General features: G+C 40.9%; 1 protein-coding gene across 1 annotated transcript in view; it reads right to left on the bottom strand.

Annotated features, from left to right (window-relative positions):
• The window catches only part of lcor (ligand dependent nuclear receptor corepressor), a 66877-nt gene that overhangs the window by 13501 nt on the left and 38486 nt on the right, over positions 1 to 14890 (bottom strand). The window contains exons 3-5 of the mRNA XM_020586825.1: positions 10040 to 10119; positions 3700 to 3832; positions 27 to 225 (exon numbers count right to left, since the gene is read on the bottom strand). Coding sequence (XP_020442481.1) covers positions 27 to 225; positions 3700 to 3832; positions 10040 to 10119 — 412 coding nt within the window. The remainder of the gene's footprint in view (positions 1 to 26; positions 226 to 3699; positions 3833 to 10039; positions 10120 to 14890) is intronic.

Genomic DNA, 14890 nt, shown 5'->3' with positions numbered 1-14890 from the left:
ACGTCGGAGGGGAGCGTGATGCAGGAAGGGGCCTGGGCGGGGAGTGGGGGGCCGGGGCCAGAGACACCACTCTCGGCAGGCTTTGGTCCTTCATGGTGCCGTTGGGCAAGGGTGGGTCGTCCTGAGTAGTTTTTGAGGTATATTCGGCAGCGAACTGGCGGATCATTCGCTGCATGATCTCACGAGCCACTAGAGGAATGTGAGGGTCTGAGAAACTTGGGAGGTCTAGAAAAAAACAAAACAGAGGAGCAAACGTGTCAGCATCCTGTCCTCCAGGAATATATTCAGTTGTTGGCAGGTTCAACATCTCATTTATCCTATTTAATCCTAAAAATGTAATCCTGTTGCTCTGCTGAAATAACCCCAAAATCACCGAGGCAGCCCTTAATCCTGCCTATAGACCACGATGAAAGCACCATGACGTTGGTGTGTACAGCACATTTAAACCTGTCAGCCTTCAGCTGAAGCTTCCATAGACTGTCCTTAAAATTACCCAGGACCTTTTCTTGTTTTCACTGTCAACACTTCTAGAAGAGCTGTAGTTTATGCATAAAAGTTCAGCCATGTGTTGAAGTATTGTATTCATTTAGAATGTATGTGGATATAAACACATTAATCACAAACAATTTTATTAGGTTATTATTTAAGTCATTTATCAAATCACAAATACTATCATCCAGTTTGTAATTTCCTTTTTCCCCCTCTCTTAAATCACTGCAATGTGGATATTTTGGAGTCGGTTTGATAAAACAAGCAATTTGTCATAATAAAAATGTGCCTTTTTCACCATTCTGTCATTTTATAAATAGAACGACTAATCAAAAACAAACAATCTTAATTCTTCTGTTGTATAGTCTCTCGTCATTTAGCACTGATTCAGTTTTCAGTTTAAGTGTACAGTACTGGAAATACAAGTACTACACCAGGACTAAGAGTGAGTAGTAGAAAACACAGATGTCAAACCTAATATTTTCCATTATCACCAGTCACTGATCTCACTGCATACGCGCTAAGCAACATGGTGATGACGACGACACCCATAATTCATCTGCCATTAGCAATAAACACATTTTTTGTTGCACACTGCTCAATAGGTTCAAGCATGAACAAGCATATTTAAAAAAATCTTGTCGACTTTTGAGTTGTCATTACACCTGCGTGTCACGTAAACTGAAGACTTTGTTTCCGGTGTTCTGCTCTAATCCAGGATGGGTTTTCTAGGACAAGACAAGATACTGCACAGGTGGGATGATAATGTTTCTGAGGAATGGTACAGCACAATGCCTTAAGGGACCAGAAGCAATTCAAATGTGCAATTATGAAGTCAAAGTGTACACGTAAAAAAAAAAAAAAAAGGAAGTTTGGTAAGAGTGGTCTTTACAGGAAATGACATTGTAGCCTACCATTTGTCACATAATGGAGAACAGAAGCCATCTTTGATATGATGCACATTCTACATTATCTGCACTTTTGGTCTCATGCAGTATGTACTTTAAGACGTTTGCATTAAGGGGCACAAAACTAGGGAAGAGAGAATAGAAATTTATACAGACATCTTCAGGCCCTGATTTACCACAGCTGCGACAGAGGGAACTGCAGCTGTAATTTGACGTCAGGAGAAAGCAGATGTAAAATTTGTGGCCCTGCTTTCAGCATGACAGCCGTTAATCATCTGAGACCTTGTCAGAGTTAAGAACATGTTTGAGGAGAGAGAGGGTGTTTGTAAATCACACCGCTCACCAGAGGAGGATGTGAGGGACCTTCACAGGCTTCAAGTCAAAAACTATGCTTCAATTACTGAAGGAAATAAAAGATGATTTGACTGGCAGAAGAACATGTGATTGCAATATGTCTGAAATACGTTTGCTGATTTCTTCAACGATATTAAAGTGTAGTCACTGTAAACCTACACTTTCTTCTATGCTCTTTGATCCTCACATGCACAATACAGGCAGCAGGTCCTTTTTAGTGGCTGTGTATTCATCAGTTTGGGTAAATATGCCACTAAATTAAAAAAATGTTTATGTGATGGTAATTTGCGACAGGTTCAGTAAATATCTCTCTTAGTATTTATACAACAAAAACACTTAAAACATAATTTGTCATCTTAAAAGGCTTGTGCTGTAAAACTGTCTACATACAGTATTTTCACAAGGATACTGAAGTTTTATTCCAAGAGCTCAGTTTTGTAATTGGAAAATAGGAACAGTCATGTCTTTATTACATTTACTCTACATAAGGCTTTGTTCTTTGTACAATTGATTTTTTGCTATGACTTATTTTAGAAGAGAACTCCTTATATTGGATTTCTCTCTTTTCATCGGCACCTACACATTTTGGACCCCCTCCACTCAGGCCCAAATTCATTAAACCGACTCTTTAACATCTGTAAAGTCAAAAGTTAAGACCAGTTCTACAAAGAGCAAGCTGTTTTAAAGTGCCTCCACTTTCAGTTAAATGCTGCTTAAGCCAGAGCACAAAACAGTCCCTCAAGTATGGAAGAGGCCAAAACTATGCAAGACTCCTCAACTCCTAAAAAAAGCTCTTTGTTTATGGAAACGTCTCCTAAATAGCCAGAAAAGTAATCAGTCCTACCATTGCTCCAGGTTGCTACAAGTTTACGTCAGCCGAGCTGCAGTTTTATATTTGGCTTTCAACATTTGGGTTGCAACCCTCATGTGACTAATTATACAAAAGTCATACAGTGAACAGGGTTGCATCTCCCCTGGTCTGATTTTTGGTCCCTAGTCAGCCTATATGTGCTGTAAGACCTCATTAAATTCCAGATATACCATGAAAAGGCTCAGTCTGGCTCTGATTAGCACTTTGGTGACCAGTTTTTATTAATAGCTGTATTTGTGTTCTTTTTTTTGTCATAGCTGGTGTTGTGGCACATTCCCTTGAGGTTTTGTGTATCGTCAACAGATATGGCAAACCTCACGGGTGATACCTCCTACCTTTTTTTTTTTGGAAAGTCTCCACCCTTCTAAAACAATACTAGATACTGATCCTAACAATACCATGTATAACAACCTCCTATAGAGTTTCCTTCATGGCCTCTCATATTAATCACAGCACTGTTAGCACAGGTCGGAAAAGTGGGTCGGCCTCTGTGACCCAGATCTGAACCGATTTAGGGTTTACCTAGAAGGCAGAAATGTCTTTGTTCCAATTGTAAAACTTTGACAAAGTTACATGTGGTGTCCCTCAGGGATCAATCCTTGGCCCCCTTTTTACCCATTTACAAAAGGCACAAATTGTCATGTTAGGCACATAACAACTTCACATAGCACTCTCCAACAGAGACTTGTCAAAGTACAGAAGTTGTGCATGATGCATAGTTTTCCACAACTCAGAGGTAATAAATACTAAAGAACCTAGTTTGGTTCCAAAAGTTTTATTACCTGATAATAGTACCTCTGTAGTTCACATCTCTGGTCTCCCCACCCCAGTAAAAAAAAAGAAACCTAAACAACTACTCAGATATTCCAAAGTACAGCTGACTCGTTTGCAGCCCAGAACTGATTGAAATTTTAAATTAAATATTTCCAAATGTACAAATTAAATTCAGGTATTAAGAGATTCTCACCAGTTTGAATTTATAAAAAACAAAAAGGATTACACAAACATTTGACAACAACACTGTTTGACCAGAGTGAATGCGAGTAAAGACTGATGAGGATTGTGTGTGTGTCTTACCTTTTCTGTGGAACACAGCATTGAGGAAGTCTTGGGCCTGTCTCTCCAGCTGGCTGATCCGAGACTGCTCCTGTTTGAAAGCTTCACACTCCGACAGCACCTGGCTGCCTCCACCGTTTTCTGCACTGTGCTCCTGCACAGACAAACAAACACACAGAGACAGATGAGTGAGTGAAGGCCTGTTCTATCACACACCATCACATCAAGGTGAGCTCCACCATGTCCAACTGTAGATATCCATCATGCTTCTGCTCAGTTCTGTGAGCCAACACAAGACATGCTGTACTGTAGATAGAGGTATTCTTAGGCCTATAGTGTAGCACATACGTTTCCAAACCATGGCTCCTGGACAAGCACCAGGTCATGGACCAGCCAGTACTGGGCCACAAAGACCTGTTTAAGTAGTATTTAGGCTGATAAAATGTCAATTTTAAAGCAAAACTACATTCTTGGGGGAGAAAAAGAGTTGAAAAAGGAGTCTGTGACATGTTTAAAACATGCACCGAGTACACGAGGGACAGGAACAAAGCTGATCTGAAAGCTGTGATTGTCAATCACCTGCACAAACTGTCAGCGGAGTTTGAGAAGTACTTCCCCTCTGCAAACGATCCGAGAATTTAGGAAGAGTGGGTATGTGACCCCTTCCATTCTGAATCATCATCTCTGACATCAGAACAGGAGGACAAACTTCTGGAGTTACAGAAGGAGAGAGACTATATTCACATCATCACTTTCCCTGAACTTGCTGGATGTTAGAAACATGCTGTGTCTGTCATTCACATACACATTACTCCTCGCTATGACCGTCTTGTCTCTGGAAAGCAGACCCATGGATCACAATGAGACCGAGTGAGCACTGCTTCTTCTGTGTGTTGTTGTACAATTGTTCTTGATAGTAAATTGTATTTTGTTATATTTTAAATTGTAAGAGCTCCTCGGATATCGGTTCAGTCTGGTCTGTACGCCCAGAAAGTTTGGGAACCCCTGATATAGCATGTTTTTTTCTTCCTGTTATAAAACATATTATTGATTAATCTGATGATTAGTTGAGAGCCAAATTTCCCAGAGCAGGTGAAAAACGGTCTAAAATCCAAAGCTATGCAGTTTACAGGACACAGACGAAAGCCACAAACCCTCTGTTTTAAGAGGCATGAACCCTTAAATGATTTTTTTTTTTTGCCTTTTTTTATTACCCGATCAAGCGACAGAACATTTTAGTGCTACATAATGTTTTTGTTTTAACCTTCATATGACCTGAATTCATATCTGTGCCTTGCTGGGCCCCCGAGCCAGTCTGTAGGCCACCCTATCAAAAATCAGTGAATGTAGCGATGGAATGCCAATCACTAATGCCCATACTCAGAAGCAGAGAGAGACTATATTCACATCATCACTTTCCCTGAACTTGCTGGATGTTAGAAACATGTTGTGTCTGTCATTCCCCTTCCCCTTACAAATGGCTGTGAAGTTAGACCCTACATAGGAAAAGCAAGGCTAACTAGGCTGATGACGAAGATGATGTTGATTGACATGACTGCAGAGAGGGCATGAACACGAGGGGGCGAGACTGCTTTTGGCTCTCTCAGGATATCCACGGTTTTGAACCTGATGAGATGCAGGTCCGCCAACAAGAGATTAGTATGAAAGAAACCCCAGTTAAGTGTGCATGTGGATTCAGCCTCTGAAGAGGAGAAAGGATGAAAACCACTCTCAGTGTTGGTGCTGTCAGTTGTAATGAGTCTGTCACTATTGTTCTTCCCAGCATTAAAAAGTATTAATTGACCCCAGACTGTACAGAATTCAGCTGCCGAGCTTTTAACCAAAACCAAAAGGCATGAGCGTGTCACTTCTGTTTTAGTTTCTTGACACCGGCTCCCAGTATGTTTTGTATGAATAGATTTTAATATCTTAGTGATTACTTGGACCAGTTACAGTCCTGTTGACCTCTCAGTAAAGTGAGCTAGCAGCATTATGTTTGTAAGGACAAAATGTGGGATAGTAGCGAGCAAAGTTGTGCTGATCAGACAATGACATCGGAGGGTGTCAGGCTTTTTTGTGGACTCCTACTCAACAGCAACACATCTGAGGACTCGCCTGCAGTCTGTCTACCCAAGTGAGGTACCAAAGTTACCACAGACGTTACATACAAGTGGAGCGGTGTCCGTTCTTCAGCCTCATCTGACTTAGTGGAGCGGTGTCCGTTCTACAGCCTCATCTGACTCGTCTACCCCAGTAGCGTACTTGCCAAAGAAGCGAAGACGTACTGACTAATTTTTTTTTTCAATTAAATATTAAAGCCAACTCTGTACTTTTTATTTTTGGGTGTTTGCATTCAAAGTAATGTGGACCAATTTTATGTCAGTTCAAACATGATTTTGCGCCCTAAATGTTTTTACTTTTTACCACCGAGTGTCTGCTGCTGTAGCGTGTCAATTTCCCCACTGTGGAACTAATAAAGGTTCATCTTATTTTTATCATCTTACATTTAGGACCCTTTAGCACCATGAGCCAGTTTAAGACCCTCAGGTTTTTTTTGTTTTTGTCATCTGTTCTAGAGATTGGGCTGAAAACTAAAGGGGACAAAGTGTGATTTTGTTGTTAATTTGCTGTGTGAAGCATTTTGGAACTTGGGTTTTGAGAAGAGCTTGTCGAATAAAGATAGATAATATCATTGTGTGTGTGTGCATCGATGGCAAGAGACAAAGCCACAGACCAAGATGAAAGATGTTTTAAGGTCTACACTCCCTCTATTTTAACCCCCTCAGCTCTCTCTGCTGGCAGTTTGCATGACTTCAGATCAATGAATCAATGGTTCCCACCTACTGAAGCGCCTTTGGCATTTCACAAGAGGGTAATAACAGTGAGACGGACAGCTTTCAAGCCCTAAAGGATGAATAAAAGATGAAAACTGTATTGGGTGAGAAGAGGATGTGAGAACACAATTACGGCTGCTGCTAATTTTGTCTTATTTGTGTCATTATTTCTACAATACCAGCGGCAAACAGAATTATCGAGTAGTCTGACAGTAATAATAATAAAACAACTATAACCTGCTGCATGGCTTTTTTATTGATTTTTCTCTGGTAATTTATTTAGATTTTTGTCATTCAAGTCTTATCTAAAGTAAGTGTGCACTGTTGAGCATGATTTTATTAGCATGAGCAGAAACGAAGACAGAGACAGATGGGGTTTAAAGGACGGGGGAGGTGGTGAAGCAGGGATTTTTTTTAGGAGACAGATGGCCGACCTCAGAGGCTGGACCGAAGTCAAGTTGAAAACCAAGTGACGGCCGCAGGAAGAACAGCCCCTCCTAACCCCTTTCCCTTTCACTGCCTCATTCCAGTGTTCCATCACACCACAGAAATAACTACAATTACCACTTTGTGGTTGTATCCAACCAGTAAACTTCACAGGAATGGGACAGATGTGACCTCATATCTGTCCCATGACCTCGACCTTTGACCACCAAAATCTAACAATTTCTGTCATGTCCAATCATTTCATCCCCGAGTCCAAGTGGACGTTTGTGCCAAATTTTAAGAAATTCCCCCAAAACTCTCCCATTATATCATATTCATGGGCTGGACAGACAACCCAAAAACATAATGCTTCCGGTCGCGTCTAGCGCTGGGAAACATCTCCAAAACCACTTTACTCATCCAGAGACCTCCAAATGAACTAAAGGACGAAGAGAGAAAGAACAACTACATAGAACAGCTGACCAACCAACATGGTTGAAAAATAATGTAAGGAGGAGCATATACAGCTGCATGACAACTGAGCAAAATCGGCTCAGAAATAAGTGACGGACCAAGTTGACAACTGTGACAGGAACACCCTCATATCTGTCCCATGACCTCGACCTTTGACCACCAAAATCTAACAATTTCTGTCATGTCCAATCATTTCATCCCCGAGTCCAAGTGGACGTTTGTGCCAAATTTTAAGAAATTCCCCCAAAACTCTCCCATTATATCATATTCATGGGCTGGACAGACAACCCAAAAACATAATGCTTCCGGTCGCGTCTAGCGCTGGGAAACATCTCCAAAACCACTTTACTCATCCAGAGACCTCCAAATGAACTAAAGGACGAAGAGAGAAAGAACAACTACATGGAATGACAGAACAGCTGACCAACCAACATGGATGAAAAATAATGTAAGGAGGAGCATATACAGCTGCATGACAACTGAGCAAAATCGGCTCAGAAATAAGTGACGGACCACACCGTGATTTTGGGCAGTCTGAGACTAAGTTGACAACTGTGACAGGAACATGGTGAAACCTGTGGCCATCAAACAAAAACACTGCTCCCAGACCTTAGACAAAAAAAATAAATTATCTCAAAAACAACAGCAAACTGTGTGGACAAAGGAACTGCTACACAAAAGTAACATAAGTGCTGTATTAGGCAGGAAGCAGCAGTTCTCTCCTTTCTTTAGAGTAAACACATAAAAGAAGTGTTATGGAAACACCGAATCAGACTAAAGTGAAGAGTTATTATGTTATTCCTACCCACTCAGTCCATCACAAATACAGCAGTAGTGCAAGCGCTGATGTGGTTTTTGGTATTCTTATTTTTCATTCAAGGATGTTATATTTTAATTACAGGTAAAAGTGTTTGTCAAATATTGGAGAGTTCATTTGTAAAGAAAATACCGTCTAAGTTGATGAAAGAAAAACTTCTGCTGGGTAGTTTTTGCCTTTGTCTGCATCGTTTACTACCTGTTAATACTGTTTATGCTTTATGTTGGTTTACTGTTTACTTGCCCCTTGCATGGGGATGTACATGCACAAGAGTCAAATTCCTTGTGTGTACGACACACCTGGCCAATAAAGCAGATTCTGATTGAAAACTTTACATTGTGTTGGAAGGAATAGTTTGACATTTTCTGTCTACCAGCAAAATGAACTTTTTGACAAATTCCAATCTGGATTTAATCATGCCTCTCTGTTATCGCCGTTAGATTTGTCGGCTGCATTTGACATCATGGTATTTTACTATCTCGGTTCAAAAACTATGCTGGTATTTGAGGTGTTGTCCTGAAGTGTTTTCCTTTAGGTTCTATGTTTAAGAAATATGGGCTGTCTTTTCATCAAATTTATTTACCTGTGACTGGCATAAGGGTTTCCCATCATCATCCTTATTTGACTGCCTGCGTCACATAAAAATATGGTTCTTATATTTTTTACTCATTACTGAAAGTAAAACATAGTGTTTGGGCTGTTCAGACATCCCCGTGGTTTCAGTAACTGCGATCCTGGTCCCATGGTTGTCTATTTGAAGCTGCAGGTAAAAAAAAAAAACTAAGGGGTGGTATAAAATGGACAAGCAGGTCAATTCAGTGGTTAAAGCGAGCTGAGATTATTAGTGAAGGTCAAGTACTTCCTTTCATTTAACAGCTTTGAAAAGCCAATTCATGCATTCATCACCTCTAGGACTGATTTTGATTTGATTTAATGCACCGTCTTGTCTTCAGCTGCTCATCTTTTGAGAAACACATTGGCGTCCAGTTTGTTTCGGGATTACTTTCAAGATTTTATTCATTTTAAAGCTTTGCACTGTTTGGTACCCTCGTACATTTCAGAGATTTTACACTGTTATTCAATGGGTAGATCTCTTTAGCCCTTTTTCCATTGCCTGGTACCGGCTCAACTTGACTCGACTCTCTTTTGGTACCGGGTGCTTGGTTTTCCACTACAGATGGTCCCCTCTCAGTGTAGCTGGTTGTCATGGCGACACCATCACACTGCCATGATGCTGTCAGTAACAATGGAGAACACCAAAGATATGCTGAGTCTTGGTATGTGGCTGTTTTTAGTCAGTACAGTAAAGTAGCAGTTAGCATTAAATAACGTTACTTTTAAAAATGGTGCTTTCTTTGTTCCAGGACGTCTCACATTGATGACACAATTTCTCTGACCAATCACTAGTCTGCAGTGTTTACACGTCACCATTTGGTATCACCTCTGCTCACTTTGAACCTCGACAGAGGTGATACAAAAAAATAGTAGCAGGTACATCTGACTGAAGGAAGCACAAATAAGAATTGAGTCAAGCTGAGCCGGTACTAGGCGGTGGAAAAGGGGCTTAAGATCTTCTAAGCAACTGCTCTTAGAGGTGTCTAAGTTTAGACAATTCATGGTGGCTTCACTTCTGGGAGCTGTCATGTCGTCCATATTCATAATGCAGTCTATGGTTTGAAGCCAGGACCTTCATGCTGTGACGTGAAGGTGATAACACTCACCAGTTACTTACAGTTATAGGATAAGAGCAGTGTAGTTAAACTCTAGAGTCCTCTCTGACAGGGAAAGGAAATGTAGAGATGTCTCTTACCTTGGCTTTCTCACGTCTTAAGCAGCAGAAGAGACAGTTTTCATCGAAGGACCAGTCAGACACTTCCTCAGGCTCACAGTCTGCAGCAGAGAGGGAGACAGGAACCAAAGGGTTAAACTAACTCCCATAATTTCGCAGTACCACCCAACTTGAAAGAGTTTAAAAAAACAAATCCCAAAAGAAACCCTTTGTTTCACTCAATTTTCCTGTCTTTTCAACCTAGGTTCATTGTCTTCGGTTTCCACTGCACGTGTTCTATTTAAATATCCAGATATAGGTCGAAACCAGGTCTAAAGGAATCGAGGGAGAAATCCCAACACGGCTGTTTTCATTCAACATCCTGTCAGGCCTGCAGAAACTGACAGCTGAGCCGCTGCAAACCACAACAATGAGAGCATTAAAATGAATCACTTTTAATTACAGCCAGTGACTAAATTACAGTGATGACTAACTTTATATATATCAAGTATGCTGTGTAAAAATTAACCACACCTGTGACTGAATTTACAGAACACTGTGAGAAAGCCTCCCTTTTTGTGTGCAGGTAAATGTCTCCTAACCGTTTACGTATTCATGCCCTAAAGCTCTAATTACCCCTTTCCAAGACCGTTACTCTGTTACTCTTGTTCAGTGGGACGCTAAAATTCTGTACAACTGACACATCCCACACTTCTGTTCTCTCTGCACAGATTTCCTGTTTCTGTGTATCAGGTGGAAGAGTGAACAGCAACTCCGATTTTAAAAGTACTTTACCTCAAGTTTAATTGTCTGTTACTCAAATACATTAGTTTTCTGGGTAATTTAACAATACTTTGTTTTTAAAGATGCAGTGGTGACTAGTTGGGACAGTGTGTAAACTCAAAATAAAACTGAAAACAGTGATGTGTAAATCATCAGTGTCCTGTGTGACACTGAAAACAACACAGCAGCACATTATTTGATGTGAAGCCTCATCAGTTTTATTCTTTGTTCAAAATAAACACTCACTTTAATCCTGATGCTGCAACACGTTTCAAACAAACTTGGGACAGTGAAGCGTTTACCACAGTGTGATGCTCCCGTTCCTTTTCACAACACTAAAACTTCTAAGACATTCACTGACCTGGCTAATAAATCAGTCTACTGTATATTATTGAAGATGTATCTGCATTAATAAGGATCTGAATATTTTTGTAAATAAGATGTTAATTTTGATTTAATAAATTGGTAAAATTTTCTAAAGCCACTGTTTCATCATGACTTCCTACACTTCCTTTTAAATTTTGACTGGCAAAAATGGTCATTATATTCAACAAAGGTTTGCTGATTTTTACTGTTTAATGCCAAGTCCGGACATTGTTCCACCTTCCTGTGGGCTGATGAAACACTTAAGCTTCTTTTCTTACTGCTGAAAAAGTGACATTTTGGTGATAGGAGGTTCTGGTCTGACATATACAGCGTGTTCCCAGACTATTCTGACCATATTGATTTTGTTCTCTCCCTCTGTGGAGCTGACCTGACCTTTGTTTTTCTTGTCCTGACTGTGTCACACTCCTCTTTTCCTTCAGTCATCAGTTCTTCCTCTCATTTCCCATATTGCTCTCTGTGTATGTTTCTGTCACTCGGGTGATGTGGTTTCGGATTGAACTGAGGATTTTAAAAGGAAGTGTAGTGCCATGGCAACAGCTCAGCTGTAACCAAGTCGACAGCAGGCTCCTTACTCTCCCTCCATCAGATCAGAAGGTGCTTGATCAGTATAATACATTTACATAAGGATGAAGCCTTCTGCATAACCTGTGTAACTACACAATAGTGAAGTGAAATAATTCTCAGTGAACCTGAACTGACTGGCATCATCTCAGTCATTATAAGGCCACAGGCAAAGGATTAATGCTTTATTCCAAAAAGAAAAGTTGGGATGTTGCATTTCAGGACCAGTAATGAGGTAAAACAGTGAAATGATGATTCCATATGATCCAGGTGATGTCAACAGGTGACCACATGATTTGGTACAACAGTGGAACCCAGAAAAGGCCGAGCCCTTTAGGAGCGAAGATGGGCCGAGGACCAGCAGTTTGCCAACATATGTGTGAGAAGATTATTGAAATGGTTAAAACCAATGTTCCTCAAAGAAAGATAGGAAGGGATGTGGATGTGTCGCCCTCTACGCTGCAGAGCATCATTAAAAGATCCAAAGACTATGGAGGGATTTCAGTGTGTAACGGGCCGAGCCTGAGCTGGATGACCGAGCTCTCCGATCCCTCAGACGGCACTGCAGCTTCTATCAGAATATGTCAACGATGACCCAGGACTGTCACACCTTAAGACTTGTTGGCAGGGGGAACAGGACAAAATGACACCGGACACGTTGAATGACGTGGTGTCATCAGTCCCTAAACGTCTTTTAAGTGACTTTAACAAAACTGAATGCATACATGATCTTTGCAGTGAGGAACTACACAGCGCACAAATGCCAAAGTGACAGTCGGCCATCGACCGCCATTGGTGAGCGTCTGTCACCCTTGTCTTCATGGTGTGTCTAACTCTTCTTCTTTCCCTTACTGAATGGCGAATACAGATAACGCCATCTGCTGGTAGGGGGAGTTATTTCTGTCACACAGGCACAGAAGGCACGTGCTAGTCAGTCGTTGGCTGTCACCTGTGCGATTTGTTCAAGTGCCGCTTTTTCAACCTGACCGGCTCAGACAACATTTGGCCTTCATCGCTCATGGTTCTTCCTAGTACATGTTTACATCAGCACAGCGAGGTGGGAATCTAGACAACACAAACTAGATTACTGCGTCACTTTTTGAGGGACTCAAACTGGCACCAATGTCAGTTTAGTCCTTTAACACTGACAGTTGTTGTTTCTTTTCTTTGTGTGTGTTTGTTTGTACAGGCAGCAGTTCATACACACAGCTCTCTCCTCTCACATTCCTGTGAGACGTGCAGCAGATAAATGGGCAGTCTGCCACCGTCTCTTTCTTGTTCTGTCTCTCGCTGTAATGAAAAGGTCAAAGGTGAGCTGTGCTTGAACCCTGTGGCTGTGCCACTTACAATATCCGTGGGAAGTTGCCAATTAGCTCCAGTCAGACTGCTAACGTGACCCCCCCCATACTCAAGTTTCTTTGTGTGTGTGCGTGACAGTTGGTGAACATTGTGTAAATCAATCTTTAGGCGTGTGTGTTCCTCTTCATCATCATTTACTGCTGCTTCTGCACCCTGGTTCCTTAAACATCTTCTAACCCAATTCAGCCAAAGCTGAAATAAAACTAAACAGAATTTAACTGAAATTGGTCAATTTCAACAGAACTATAGACAGATGTGACAGTGTGTCACTACAAATGGGCTGAATCAGCTTAAATGAAATTAACATTTATTTAACAGTAAGTCATTTGAAAATATTTTAATTGTACATCTGCTGCACTCTGCACTCCCCTCATTTTAAATGAAAGAATGTCCACAAATAATCAAAAAAAAAAAACACTAAACACTAAATAAATAAATAAAAAAGACTGCCTGCAGAAAGCTTTTTGTCAGTTTACCTCATGGGCACAGATTTCAGCCAATTATCTAAAAATTCCAAGTAACGGCAACTGATTAATCGGCCTGTCGCTGTAATGTACCTTTTATCTAACAACTCCAGTCTGTGTTTAGAAATATGGCTGAACACAGACAAATTCAAGGTGTGTGTGACAGAGGAAGCAACAACCACATCAGAAACCAGTGCTGGGAAAAGACCATTTCTGCACCAATAGAAAAACAAAAAGTACAGAGCAAAAGCAACACATGTTAAACTTCCACTTTTGATTCAGGTCGGGTGCGTGTGGTAGAAATGTTGGTGTTTGCCATATGGATGCTGGACTAGAATGACTGACAATGTCTGGAAAAGAAAAGAAAACAAAAAGGCAAAGTTAACTTTTATGAAGAAGTCCACTAATAGTGGAGTGAGTGAGGTGTGATGTTCAACAAACGAAGGGCAACTAACAATGTGCCACATGACGACCAACTGTCTGCAGCAAAGGCAACAAGCACACGCTCCTTCTCCAAAGTCAGTGGCGCAGGGAATTCTGGGAAACACGACACAGTCACTGATGTAGAGCAGGATTTTTGAGCAAAAAGAATTCATGACAACTGTTTCTCCTCCAAGTACGTGAATGTGTCAGTGCCACAAAACACCACTTAAATGTTTCACGTGTTGGTGTGTGAGCGTAAACTCGACATGCACAGGTTTCAACGTCTGCAGCTCCATAAACCAGAATGTTTTGGCTTTACTGAGGGCTTTTACAGTATGTGTGTGTATGGACGTGTAATGCATGAGGGGAAAATGAGCCAGAAATGCTCAAAAAATGGCTTAGATTGGTGAGGGAGGGGTCACATGACTCCAGGACGCCACATTGACCTGGTTTCTCAGAGGCTGTGTCCAGAAACACTCCCTCGTTCTCCCGTTCACTACTCCTTGTGCAACATCCACTCAGTAGTGAGCAGAGATTCAGGTTAAATCATCATTTAATGGCTTTTTGGAATCGTTTGGATTCATCTATATTTTATGGATAATGATACACCAGTTAATAGATTGGAAGACGTAGTAGATAAGTTTAATAGGTTCTTTGTGAATGTTGGTCCTGGTTTAGCAAGAAGCATTTGTACAGATGATACATCCGTCACTATAAATAATAATACAATCGAAAGGAACAGGAGTTCTATGTTTTTGAAGCCCATAGTTGAAAAGGAAATTACAGAGATAGTGAATAAATGTGGTAACAAAACATCTAGTGATAGTGATGGTATCACTATGACAACTGTTAAATGGGTAATTGAGGGGATATGCAAACCATTAACCCATATTTTTAACATGTCATTTCGACTTGG

Source organism: Monopterus albus, unplaced genomic scaffold, assembly GCF_001952655.1.
Source record: "Monopterus albus unplaced genomic scaffold, M_albus_1.0 scaffold424.1, whole genome shotgun sequence".
Lineage (NCBI taxonomy): Eukaryota > Metazoa > Chordata > Actinopteri > Synbranchiformes > Synbranchidae > Monopterus > Monopterus albus.
The sequence above is the reverse complement of the archived record's forward strand: the minus strand, read 5'-3'. Positions and strand labels throughout refer to the sequence as shown.